This window comes from Canis lupus, chromosome 8 (assembly GCF_011100685.1).
Source record: "Canis lupus familiaris isolate Mischka breed German Shepherd chromosome 8, alternate assembly UU_Cfam_GSD_1.0, whole genome shotgun sequence".
In the NCBI taxonomy this organism is placed as follows: Eukaryota; Metazoa; Chordata; class Mammalia; order Carnivora; family Canidae; genus Canis; species Canis lupus.
The window spans coordinates 32,252,576-32,266,939 of NC_049229.1; the positions used below are offsets into that span (position 1 = coordinate 32,252,576).

Genomic DNA, 14,364 nt, shown 5'->3' on the forward strand with positions numbered 1-14,364 from the left:
ACAGTTTATCTTATTTTTGTAACTACGTGACTGAAATGGTAACTTCTTGTATTGTAAGAAAATACAGAATTATAAATTTTTAGAAAACCAGACTTAAAGAATTTGACCTACTAAATTTACCTTGAGTCTAGATTTGAAAAGCAAAACCATGTCAGACCCGAGAGTATTTTCCTGACAAGTAGCGAAACTGGAAATTAAAGTGAAGCAGGCAATGGAGAATGGAGGTGGTTTGGGATGCGTAGAGCATGTGATTTGGATGCGGGCCCACGTAGAGATGGACAGGTTGTGGAGTGTTTGCAGGGGCCTTTCGTTGCTCAGATTTGGGGGGGATGAGGATTTGGGGGATGAGGATTTGATATGGGGGATGAGGATATGACCATGTAAACCTTTGTCTTCCCATCATTTCGCTCCCTTTTTTGAGAGTGTCAAAGAAAATTAAGACACGACTTCAAAAAATATACCTGAAAAAAAAAAATCTCTACCTCAAAATTTTGGTAGTTAACATTCCTTTCCTATAACCTCCTAAAAAAATACAAACAGAACCCTCATGTTGTAGTGAATGAAATGTTACATGGTCCACGAATAGTTAATAATACCAAGACCTTAAGAAAAAAGCATATCCCCCCAAATATTTGGGGACTTTAAAAGGAATCTTCAGAAATTCTTAGAGGAAGACTGAGAACCCTTAATATGATCTCGAAATTTGCCTGAATCTCTAAAATGACACTATGGCCTCTGATAAGGCTTACTGCTTTAGGATTTTTGTATAATCATCTCCTGTGCTCTAAGGGGCCTTTTCCCAAAAAGGAATCTGATCTTTGCTCAAAGGTAACATGAATATTTGCTTTTGTTTCCCAGCAGTTGATAATTTCCTGCATTCACTGAGTAAATACTAGTGGGTCCTTGCAGGTGTTTAATCTGACCCTTCTTCTCTTTCCTTGAATAGAATACTCTGCATTCTATTCTAATGATGACTACAAAACAGAAGATTGCAAGGGTGGTTATTGTGTTGTAGTTATTATTCTTCTAAACTCAGTACTAGAGCTGGGTCAGATAAGGTTGGCAGGGGATGGGAATTGTGTGAAGACATCACTGAGGTCTCCATTCTTGCACCTTCAGCCCAGATGTGTGCCACCTAGGTTTCTGAAACCCCAGATCCCCTTGCCAGCTGTCATCTCTCTACCCTAGAAGGTTGGCCTATCTGTGTCACTTAGCTGACATTTTAGAGCCAGATCTAGAGCCCCTAGGCAGCCTGTGTACTAACTGCCCTAGACTCAGATTGCCAGCCCTGCTTTGGCCACCTGTGTGCAGGGCCAGGTCCCGTGGATTCCTGCAGTCCAAGCTTGGCTGCTCAGGCGATGATAATATAAGCAGTACTTGTTCATGGAAGATTGTGCTCATGGCAGATTGAAGTCTTGCAGCCTTATGAAAGGATGAAAGATGACTGTTTTTATTTCTTAATGGCATTTTTAATATATAAGCACCTCCCCTACAGAAGAGAACTTGTCTGCCCAGTTTTCTTGTTGGCTCATACTATGCTTGCTTATAAACCATGGGGAAGACAGTGAAGGGAGAGGCAGCTCTGCATACATTCAGGCACAAAGGCATATCGTGTCTCTGGATATTGGAGTTAGGTCTCTACTGTGAGTTTACTTGATTTGGTTTGATTAGCTTTGCAAATACAAGGAGTCAATTTTAGGAAGTAGTATGTTAGTCCTTAGAATTTGGTTCTGCTTCTGTTTTGGTGCTAGTGGGATATTGAAAGAGGTTGCACTAGGAGCTGTAGCTGGATTACCTTTTAAACATGAACATTTTGACAGGTGTGAAGTTTTAGTTTAACATTTGTTCCTATGGGTAATGCATCAAGCAGAGTCTCCTAAACCTACTTTTATTCATCCCTCTGACTCATTACCATCAACTATGAGGCTAATAGTAGTCTCAATAAAAGGAATCATCTGAGCCAATCCTGGGTCCCATATATCTAGCAGCATCAAATACCTTCTTATGTGAGGTCGTTGAAGCCAGTGGAATGAAAATGATGTTGTCCTTTGATGCTTTTGCCTGGCATGTGTTCTATAGATGCACATTAGCACCAAAGTGTAAAGCTAAGGAGAGAACACTGGGCTCCACTGAGAATCAAAGAGAAAAGAATACAGATGCTTTGTTACTTTAAACCTTGGTTAACCTCTCCATTTTGTAGTGGCTCTTCCCAGTGTTTAATTTTGATTTAGTCCCACGTTCAATAGCTGAAGACTCTGACTTGGAACCCATGTTGCTAGGACTGTTTCCCATCTTTTCCTCAATTGCTTTTTGCGGTAAAAGTGACACATGAATTTAGAATAGAGCATTCCTCTTTCCAAGGGGCAATATCTGGTGCAGAGTTCATGTATCATTTAACAAATTTTGTGTTTGTTGAGATTTTTTAGGTGTAAACTTCTTTTGTGAAGTTAATAGAATTAAATTTTTAGAGTTTATAAATTTGACCACTTTTATCTATGCAACTGTGTTTCAAAATAAGCTTACTTGGGATTGACTTAAAACACATTTACAGCGCAGCCCGGGTGGCTCAGCGGTTTAGCGCCGCCTTCAGTCCAGGGCGAGATCCTGGAGACCCGGAATCGAGTCCCATGTCAGGCTCTCAGCATGGAGCCTGCTTCTCACGCTGCCTGTGTCTCTGCCTCTGTGTGTGTGTGTGTGTCTCCATGAATGAATGAATGAATGAATGAATGAATGAATGAATGAATGAATGAATAAATAAATAAATAAATAAATCTTAAAAAAACACATTTACATAGGCATGTGTATTCAAATACCTAGCACTGTTCTATCTACAGGTCTTTGTGCAGAGATCAGTTGTAGTCTAATAAATATCGAGAAGAGACTTATTCTCAGGGTTTAATTATTCTTTACATGTTAACTTTTACACAACTCTAGTAATGAGATGCTTTTGAAGAATGAATGGGATTTCACTTATCCGGAATTCTAGGCAGCTTTGGATATTGTGTGTGTGATGCATGTTTATACGTCTTCTGTCTCCATTCAGGTTTTGATAAATGCAGTAGCTAAAGCTTTTACAGTTCTTTTACTCTCTGTTGTTTTTACTGGCTCTTACTCATGGTGCCTTGCTTTTGTGTATATTTTTGTTTCGTTTTGACAATGAGTTCATATTTCTTAGATTTTATACAGAATTATCTGCAACCAGAGTTGAAGGTGAGGTCCCCTACAATTGCCCTTGCTTCTCCCAGGTGACTGGAATCATTTTCTACCCCTGGGGCCCCTGGAAATTCAACTCTCAACTTCTTTCTGGCTGCAAACTTGCATAAGATCTGGCTTGTGGTTCTGAATTCTTGGGAGTGCAGGGATCTTCCCCCCTTCACTTAGCACCAAAATTTGAATTAAGGTGATTGTCTTTGCAGTCCTGAGATGTCTAGTTCTAGTTCTCCCAAACACGGAGGGTGTGGTCCTTTGGGGTTGTATCCTATTTAGATGTTCCACCTACAGTGGGCCCTGAGTTGAGGTGTTTGCTTTTTATTTTTTTTCCTGTCTGTAACCATCAAGAGACTGTGCAAACAAAAGCTAAAGTCCACCCAATACAGCAAATACGCCCAAGGCAGAAACCATTTTGACTCCCTTGCTTAGCTCTTATGATTTCTGCCTTCACTTAATTTTTGGCTTCTAATATTCCTTAATAACTAGATAACTTATATCTAGTTACTTATTTTTAATGTTTCAGCCAAAATTTTTAGTTCTCAATGAGGATAGGTCAGAGTACCTACTTGGACAGATGCCCAGAAATGGAAGTCCTCAGTTCTTAAAACTGCTTTAAACCTTTCTCTATTTAGCCAACTTCCCACCACAAGGGCTGGCATCCCTTTTACAGCATTCATGTCAGAGAGGCATCCAGACCCCACTTTAATATCCAGTGCTCACTACGTGTTCAGAATCCCATTCTAGTCAGACAACTTTGATTTTAGATCTTTTTTTTTTTTTTCTTGCGTGGAACTAAATTCTAGTTCCTTTTAATTCTCCTGGTTGTTTGATATTCCCCTTGAAGCAACATAAGATAAATCTCCCCTTTCCATGTGGCTTGACTTGAAATCTCCATCCAACATCAGGATTGCTGATGATTCCCTCTATTTGGTATCCAGTTTGTCAGCTCCTCAGGTACTGCATATTTAGAGCTGCATTAAATATTCCAGATAATGGCCTGACTACGTCCAAGTGTGTGGACTGCTTAAATACTTCTGTCTGTGCTCCCTGGCTTTCCCTAGTAGCTCTGTCACATGCTTCATTACAGTTCACTGAGCTAATAATAGATTCTCCCCACCCACTGCCTCCTCCTCCCACCCCCCAGCCTGATCTTCATGTCAACTATTTGAAGCTAGATCCTATTCATCCTGAAATTATGGATAATGGTGCATTTTAGAAAGGTAAATGATGCACTGCTATCTGATTCCTTTTTGGAACTGGCATATTAAGCCCCAATATGATTCTGCTTATCTTTGCTTAAGAATAATTTCCTTTAATACAAAATCGTCTAGAATCTCAGACTCCTAAATTGTTAGTTTGGAAACCTAGCACTTTCACTTGATAGGTTGCCAATCAGCTCTGACTGCAGAAATTGATAGTTATTCAGTTATACTTAATAACGAAATCTATTGAATTAATAATATACCTCTTGCAGTTACAGTGACTCTTGAAAGCTATTTTACCAAGGAATTTCATTTACTATCCTTAATTTAAGGAAAGAAATTAAAGTTGTTAAAGTCTCATTTTATCCAACATTTGATGTCAATTGCCATTTTATATTGACTACATTAATTAGGTTTCCTGCTGATTTCAGTCTTGTAGTATGTAATATATCAAAAGATCTATTAGTTATAATTTAGGCTCTTGGTATAAATATTTCTCGATGGCTGTCCTGGCAGTGGTTAGTACAGTGCTCTTAACTCATCCCTACAATCATTTTGCTCCTCTTCTCAAAATAAAACCTTTGTCCTTCTTTTTTCTGTTGTGATTTCCTCACTTTTGACTGTGAAGCTCACTAGTTTTGTATAGACTTATTGTGATTATGTTTACAACAGAACTGTTCTAAATTTCAAATAAATTCTAATCAGTTACTAAGATGATTCCCGAATTTAATTGTACAGGGATGTAAAGCATGTACCTGAAAGCCAGGCAGTTTCAGTGAACATATTTGACAAAGATATTAACCAGGAGGATTTGTGGGTTAAAGTTATTTTGAGGTTCACATGAAAAGATTTATTCAGTGAACTAGGAAGAAAAAAAAATCCTTGCCTGGCCATAAAAGATATTGAAGTGTAACAAGATAGGGAGGTAGCTAAAAACTTCCTTGAAGTCATTAAAACAACTCAAGCAGTAAATGAAACATGCTTTATTATTAGTGGTTAAAAATATTTTTTCATTGATTTTTTTATTGGAAGCATGAATAAACTGTAAATCATATTACATATGTTTTGGAGAGGACTTTTTATGCTAACGTTTATTAGGGACCTGGAGATATTATTTTAAAGTATAAATCCATCTTAATAAAGGGGCTGAAATCATGGAAAACATTAGTTATTAAACCACAGATGATATGTACTGTCTCCCTTGGTCTGTATAGTTTTAAAACTGTATAATAGTTGTGTTTATTAGTTTTAGATAATCTGGAAAAATAAGGATACTTAAACATTATTTCTTAAATTTGAGAATAGGGAAATATCTTCAAGTATCTGCTTTTAAAAATTCTTGATGCATTTTGTGAGAGGAAGCTTGCCTTTATTTAAATCATTTGAGTTTGATAGACCTGACAAAAGAGAACTGACTTTATGAAAGAATGAACAAGAGTGCTGTAATGCTCTTTGCTTAAGCATGCTCTAGACTTTTACTTTTAAACCTGCCTCTATTGGTACTAATAACAACATATTTGTAGAGTACTTTCCTGTTTCTTTTACTTGATTTCCTCAGAATTCTGAGAGGCAAAGTAAACATCATTTATTATATATGTGTGATGTACATACACATACAGAGGACAGTACTGTATTTCCACCTAACAAATGAAACCAGACTCAGCCAAGTGGAAAGGACCTGAACCTGTTACAAAGTTAGTAGAGGACCTAGACTAACCAAGTTGAGTGCTCTGTGGAGCGCCCCCACACCCAACACTGTGTAGCTGTGGAGAGAAACTACCCCTTCTCAGCACCTGTGATTTGTGAAGCCCTCTAGAAGAACAGTCAGCTGGTCCCATTTCTTAATAGAAATGACAAGGAGGATGAGGCATGTAGAATAGACAGTGAAAGAAATACTTATCAGTAGCAGAGAGAGGTGGGATTTGGATAAGAGGATCTGGAGTCAAACTCTGTTCCTGCTGCTGGTGAACCAGCAATAGCAGCAAGTCTCTGGATGCCTCTAAACTTCTAATTCTTTATCTGTTAAGACCTTTGGGTTAGATCATGAAGGCCTTATAAGCTCTATTAAGGATCTGGAAAGTTAATTCAAGGGCAGGGAGATGCCCCAGAAGTATTTAAGCAGGGATATGAACTGATCAGATTTGTTTTAGGAAAGTTACTCTGGGTGAAGTGTGGAGGGTAAGACTCAAGGTAGGGGGGCCTGTTAGAGCAATCCAGTGGTGAGATGGTGGGACCTGGCAGTGCAGATGGAGAGAGGTGGACAGATTTCAGAGATATGTAAGAAGCAGTCTTGGCTACCTCAGTAAATGTGAACAGGTATGGGGTGGAGGGAGAGGGAAGATACCAAGATGATGCTGAAGAGTGTGGACAAGCTTTTAGTGATGTTGGTTAGAACAGTTTCATTAGAGTAATGGAGATTAATGCCACATTCTAGACAAGTGATGAGTGAAAGAGGCAATGATATGGAGGCTGTGCAAGAAGACGACTCTTGGAAGATATTCGGTCTACAAGGTGTTGGGACAATACAGCGTAATAAGTGGAGGGGAGAAGAGGACCAAGAAGGGGTTTTAAAATGAGTGAGTGCTAAGCGTGTTTGAATGCTAGCTTAAGGAGGCAGTAAAGAATATAGGGAGAAGATACAGAAGAGGAGATTAGTGGATAAAGAGATTTTGATACTCAGCAAGAGGAGGTTTCTAGCACTCAAGTGGAATAGGTGGTCTTGGGTGAACTCACATCTCTGAAACAGTGTGATTATGGAGAGGAACCCAAGTCCTAGAGTCTAGCTACTGGGAACTGAATCTTGCCTCTACTTCATGAGACCCAGTTTCCTTCTCTGCAAAATGGGCCACTTACAGCAATAAGACAGTTGCTATTATTCCTATTACTGTTATTAATTATTACTATAATTATTAATTTCTTATTAATTTTATTAATATTCTATTTTTACTTACAGTTTTAAATCAATACGTATTTCTTTAAAATAATAAGAAAGCATAAACCATCAGGCCTTTTTTCAAAGTTGCTATTGTTGACCTTCATGGTTGGGAACTGCCATGTTAGAACTTCCTATGGATGATCTGTCTCAACATGAATAATAGCATCATTTGTACCATGCAGCTGTTCTGTGAAATTCTTAAGATTCTAACATATTCCACTTATTAGAAAGCTTTGGAGTTATTTTTTTTAAATAACTATAATTTTTTTACTTTTAAAATTAATATAAAACATATATTGTACCAGGAGGGAAAATATATTGTACCTACTGGCAGAGGGGGAGGCACAAGAACAAGATTGTGAGAAACGTTTCATGCCATGGCACAGTGTGCTTTTTCCAGACATGTAATTTGGGCTAATAGTATATGTAAGGCCAGGTATGTCGACTATTTTCTTGGGGAGTTTGGAAGCTATGAGAGAAGGGGTGGGCATATTTTTTTATAGAGAATCTGGGGCCCTCTTGGGAGAGAAGAGACTAGGTATATCTCTTACTCTCTGACAGTATGGGCGAGGCGTGCTTGAATAATGACCAAGGCCCATAACCATCGTGAGGAAGAATAAATCTGGCTCTAGGGCACATCCGTCTTCTCTTTTGGGAGCATAGCTGAGAGCAGGAAAGCGGTACATTATTGAAAACAGGGGAATAGTGAACACTCATGTGCCAAATAGTAAGATCGTCAACTGCCTTCCCTCACTGGGCTCCTGAAACACTGGAAGCTGGATCAATAATATCAGCCAGAAGATTCGAGCATTCTTCTCTGAGGAAACCAACTAGACCTAGAGGAAAAGACTTTAAAAATATCAAAGTTTTAAAATTCTGACCCTTTAGTGAAACATACGGGACTCTTGAGTGCTCAAAATTAGTCCTGAAAGAGAGAAAGAACTGGAAGCTAAATATTTGCTAGCCAAAGGTTAAAGCAGCTTTCAGTGATAGGAAAATGAAAGTGGAAGAAATCTCCGAGAAGATAGAACAATGGAAAAGAGGAGAATATTGGGTATCCATTCAGGAATCCAACACCCAACTAATGGAAAGAAAATGTAGCAGGGAGAAAGTTACAAAGACATAATTGGGAAAAATACATATGCCTCCGGATTCACAGGGCCCAACAAGTCTAGGCTTATCCTGTCCTTGCATTTGGTCTAGGTTCACTGCACCTACTCGTAGACATGGACAGTTAAATACCCTTGAGGCACAAGAGTGGGGAGGGCAGATAAACATCTGTGCTATCATGGAGTTTACATCCTACTGGAATTACATTAAAACTGAGAAATGACTCACATATGGTACTTTACTGGGAAATTTCAGAACACCAGGGATAAAGGGAAGATAGTAAAATTTTCCAGGAGGAGAAAATCAGGTTATACTTAAAAGATCGGAACTCAAATAGCATGGAACTTCTCAATAATAGTGACATGCTACTTATGAGGAATTCCAGCCTGTAGTTCTATACCCAGCCAAACTATCAAGTGTGAAAGTAGAACAAAGACATTTTTAGATAAACAAGGATTAAAAATGTTACCTGCTGGCTTGTGCTGCACAACAATGAAGGAGTAAGATAAAGAGGAAGGTGTGTTCCAGGAAACAAGAGCTCCAACACAAGAAGAAAGCAAAGGGGATCCCCAGGAGGGTGAGAGGACACACAGTTGTACAGTGGTCCTGGAGGTCAACCTGCCTAGGTAGATAGGGGCTGTGTGTGAGGTGTGTGGAAGTCAGGAGGAATCACAGGGAAATTAGCTGGTGGGATTCTGCAGAGAGGGGTTTTACTGTCATGTCAGAAAGTTTGGGGATGAACTAATGATAGGAAAATAGAAGACAGAGCAAGCATAGACAAAGTTATAATGAATTCCAGGAGAGACAGTTATTAAGGATAGAAATGTGCTCGTGGTATACTGCAGACTCAGCTGTAAACATTATATATAGTCTAACCTTGGAAATAGTGAATATCAATTTAATTAAATTAATTATTTTAATTTTATTTTAATTCATAAAAATACTTATTATGAGAGGGGAGTCAGCATGAGAAAGCTAAAGGCTTACCTTATAAAATAGGATGTCAAACTAACAATTGAAAAATGAAGAAAGAATAATTTAGAAGGTTATGTAATACTAAACCAACTTGCCAAGGAATTTTGTATAATTTCGACCCCAATGTGACTTAAGGCACAGGATGGAAAGTGGTCTCTCAACCCCTTGGCTGTTGACTTCTATAACGATTCCATCTCTAAGGGAGATGAGATGGCTTTGTTGCAGTGAGGTCCCTGAAGGAAGCTATGCTATCCAGGACTTCTTAGGCAAGCTTGTTTTAACCTCCTCCTCCTAAGGCATATCCTTGGGTTATGAGAACTGCATCATTGCAGTATAGGAGGAGTATAGTATGGAAGAATACAGGTTCTCATGCTGGACTGCCTGGTCCCAAATTCTGATTCTTTGTGACCTTGGGCAAGTGAGGCCACACCTTAGTTTCCCCATCTATAAAATGAGGGTATAATAATACTTTCTTTTAAAGGTGACTGTGAAGAGTCGATCAATTAGTATATGTGATATCTTTCAGCTAGCACATGGCACATCATAAGCATACAGCAGAACATTATTTTATTCATCTTTTGATTTTTCACTACTACTCTTTTGTTTTCAGTTCATAAAAATGGATCAGTAATTCAGAAGTGGTTCACTGAAGTATAAAAGAAGTGACAAAAATAGGAATAAAATGCTGCAGCTCAAAATAACATCATAAACATAGTGAGCAGAAACCCAGTATAATTATAGAATATGAATCTTAATGTCCAGGAACCAGTGAACCTGCCAGATTGGTAATTTCACTCAAGTAACAGAAAAAGAAAAATTTTAAATAGAAAGTACCATGGGATGCCTGATGGTTCAGCAGTTAAGCTTTGCTTTTAGCTCAGGTTGTGATTTCGGGGTCCTGGGATCGAGTCCCCACATCAGGCTCCCTGAGGGGAGCCTGTTTTGTTTTGGGGTTTGTTTTTTTTGGATAGAGGCAAGGCCTGATATAGCTTTTACCCCCTGCCTGACACATGCAGGGGATTTCATGAAGACTTGTTCACCAAGTGGCTGTCTCGCTCTCTGGACGATTCCAGTGGGCGAGAATCCTTTTACATACCATCTAGGGGTCTTTGGGTTTTTCTTCCCTTTGTTTTGTTTTGTTTTGTTTTGTTTCTTTGTTTTCTTCTCCCTATATCTATGTGTTTCCCTCTCTCTCTCTCTCTCTGTCTCTCATGAATAAATAAATAAAATCTTTTTTTTAAAAAAAAGAAAATACCACAATGACTCTCTGAAAATTGGATTTTACTTGGCATGTGATTTGTTTGTCCGTAGTCTCCAGTGCTTTTTCTGTTGTGAAACGTTGTCAAATAATGGCATGAAACCCTTACCACTTTTGAGTCATTTTCAGGCAAAGTGCAGTGGCCTTTCTAGTAAACTAGTTGAGTCTTCCTAGATCAAGTAGAAAGTAATGTTTTCCAGGGAGAAATTGATGAATTTTGTCACCAAGGGCCCAGAATAGAACAAAACCTCAGAAGCATCATTCAAAATTGGATTCATCATAGCAAAGGCAGATTTGCTGGGAAGTTTGCAACATCAACCTCAGAGCTGATGAGAACATCCTCAGAGGGAAAGAGGGACAAGCTTTTGGCAAAATCCCTTTATCAAATGCTGCTGTTGCTTGTCACATAATGTCAGTGGTATGAAGTGTGAGGAAGCAGTTACGTGTGTGAAAGAACTGTTGAAATCACTGATGTGCAGGGTATGAGTCAGCCTTTTGCATACATCCGATAACACAGATCAGGGAGAAATATTCAATGACTTTTCAGTGAAAACCTTTGCTTCAGAAGGGGAGGTGTCGTTTTGGGGGGTTTTTTAGTTACTTATTTTGTGAGCAGTGATGTCAATCAAAAGGTTCCTTGACATGCCTAATTACAGAGCACCAGCTGAGCAAGCAGCCAGGAAGATGTCGCTCTACAAATGCTTATCCACATGCCACTTTTCCCACTGAGAAGGTGATGAAAGTTCCATCATTGAATGTGTATTCTCTATTGGGCAGTATGAGGAAATAGTCAGCAAATAAACATCCCAGCCTTTCCATGTTAAATTTTGCTAGCTGTTGAGATCTTTCTGAAATAAGACATGAAATATTTCTTCATGGCCATGTATGAGCAAAAACCATTTCTGTGCTATCTCTTGGCTTAGGTAGCATATAGCATAAGTATTTTTCTCTCTTTTCATTTAATCTGTCTCTTTCTGGTCCATGACAGAAATAAGATACTGAGAATTTTTGAAAACTAGATGATGCTTCTGATGACTTGCTCACTAAGAATTTGGCTCTCTATTCGAATATGCTGATTTTCATCAAGAAAGCAATGATATGTTGGGCATATGTAAAAATCTGCAGCAAGTTGAAACCTTCTATGTCGCAGCTTTTATGGATGACTTAGGTTCTGGCAGATGCCAAGGGAAACCTTTGATGAGAAGTTTCTCCATAATGTCTGGATTCATCCTTCATATGAATGCCTGTACTGCTGAATGGAAGAAGACATTGCCACAGTCCCGGCTGTCGGGATAGCACAATGAGCTACAATTTTCTAACTTACTTAAACTAAAATATATTAATCATAGATTTGTATCTGGACTATTGCTCAAGCTAAATGTGTCATTGAGCCCAGATGTAAGAATGTGCTGATACAGAATACTTACTAATTTTAAAAATGTTTTATTGATATTCAAAAATATGAATATATGAATTTTTATTACAGAAAATTATCTGCATGTGTACCATATGCCCACTGAGTGAACTCATAGTTGGAAAAATTTGAGCCTACTGCCTTGGAAGTTGGAGAGCTCTTCTGGCCTGGTGTTCAGTCTATATTATTCAAACTGTACAGGCACATTTTCTTCCTTTAGAAACTATTTTTTCATTTGTAAAAATTAAAATATTAGGCAGTTACACTGGTAAAAGTATCAATACTTAGCCAATAGATGTTTTGAACTGGCTAGATCCTTTGAATGTCATAGAGCCTATAAATCCTAAAGGAATAGACTTCAGGAATATCTAGTCCATTCTTCCTTAATGGACACAAATCTCCCCTGCAGCACACCTGCAGCATTCTCTTTGAACTTCCCTAGTGGAGCAAGCAGAGGATATGAAGCTTGCTCTAACCAGGTAAGGATAGCAGGTCTTGTGCTGGGCAATTCAGTTCCATTTTCAACCGCTATAACACTTTATATATTACACAAATATGATTCCTGTAACTTTTTTTAAAGATTTTATTTATTTATTCATGAGAGGCACAAGAGCGAGGCAAAGACACAGGCAGAGGGAGAAGCAGGTTCCCCACAAGGAGCTTGATGCAGGACTCGATCCTGGACTCCAGGATCACACTCTGAGCCAAAGGCAGATACTCAATCACTGAGCCACCTAGGTATCCCTCCTGTAACTTTTATATAGTGGTTTTGGTTCTGCCCATCAAAGCCAAACAGAAGAAAACCTAATTTTTCTTTTCAATCAATAGTCCTTCAATTATTTAGAGTTCAGCACTCATCTTTTACCTTTTTATTTTTATTTATTTTTATTTTTTTAATCATCTTTTACTAAGATACCACTTGTAGGGCACATTGCTCCAATTAAACTCTTCTTCATGTCAATTTCTTCTCTCCTTCTTTCTTCTAGCCCCTCTGTGGTTCTGCCTTCAAGTACTGCATAGGACAGTTGTGATCTACCTGTTGATCAGAATGTTTTATTTGGTATGTAGCAAGCAGTGTTTACTAAGGCAGGCCAACTGTGTGTCAGGAAGTGTGGGCTTGGCACGGTCCTGTATTTTTAAACCCATATGACTTTGCAAGGAGGTTCAATGATTGACAGTACACTGATAAGGACCTGGGGACTCAGATCTTAAGTAAATTGTTCAGGGTAACTTACCCAGGAAGTAACAGAGTGGGGTCTCCCACCCCCTTTTATTATTTCATTACACCATTGACTCCTCTTGCATACCCTTTCTCACACTGCCTCAGCCACATTTTTCTTTTTTGAATAAAAATGTATTACATGTTTTCTGAAAACTTTTAAACTGTGTAGAATATATGAAGAAAACTCTTCCCCTCCCCAGTAACTATGTTGGTAGTGTGAAATGTGACTGCCTTTTCACATTCTTGCTCCACCATTTACCTTCTGTACCTACATAAAATGGAGATCTGTACTTGTTTCACTATAAAGATTGAACTAGTTAATATATATAAAGGATGTATAGAATGGTGTCTGGTATATAGATCTCAAATGTTAGTTGCTCTTATGCATTTAAACACATGAACACGTGCACATTCATAGGTAAGTGAAAATACATATATGGTCAGCTAATATTTAACAAGGAAGCCAAGAGTACTTGATGGGGAAAGGGTGTAGTCTTTTCAATAAATGGTGTTGGAGAACTGAATCTTCATGCAGAAGAAGGAAATTGGACTCCTGACATTTCCACTCAAAAACATTAACTCAAAATGAATTAACGACTTAAAAGTAAGACTTGAAACTATACAAGTCCTAGAAGGAAACAGGGAGAAAGCTCCTTGACATGGTCTTGGGAACAAATTTTTGAATGTGACACCAGAAGTACAAGCCACAAAAGCAAACTGGTGAGACTACATCAAACGAAAAAAATTTCTGCATGGCAAAAGAAACAGTCAATAAAATGAAGAGGCAACTATGAAATATGAGGAAAATATTTGTAAACCATATATCAAAGGGTTAATCTAAAAAATATATGTGAAACTCCTAAAACTCAAAAGCAAGAAGACTAATAATCCAATTTTTAAAAAGGCAGAGGACCTGAATAGACCTTTTTCCCAAAGAATTCATACACATGGCCAACAGGCACGTTAGAGGAGTACTCTATATCACTAATCATCACAGAAATGCAAATCAAAACCACAGAAATAACACCTCACACTTGT

At 38.4% G+C, this 14,364-nt stretch overlaps 1 protein-coding gene across 2 annotated transcripts in view; it reads left to right on the forward strand.

The window, feature by feature from the left end:
- PELI2 (pellino E3 ubiquitin protein ligase family member 2) overlaps positions 1 to 14,364 on the forward strand; it is a 177,402-nt gene that overhangs the window by 112,307 nt on the left and 50,731 nt on the right. Inside the window, exon 1 of one of the 2 annotated variants that reach the window (XM_038544801.1) lies at positions 4,376 to 4,430. The exons of the other annotated variant lie outside the window; for it this stretch is intronic. Within the exon in view, the coding sequence (XP_038400729.1) occupies positions 4,413 to 4,430 (18 nt within the window). The 5' untranslated portion in view covers positions 4,376 to 4,412. Of the gene's footprint in view, positions 1 to 4,375; positions 4,431 to 14,364 lie in introns of those variants that run through there. 2 annotated transcript variants of the gene reach the window in all.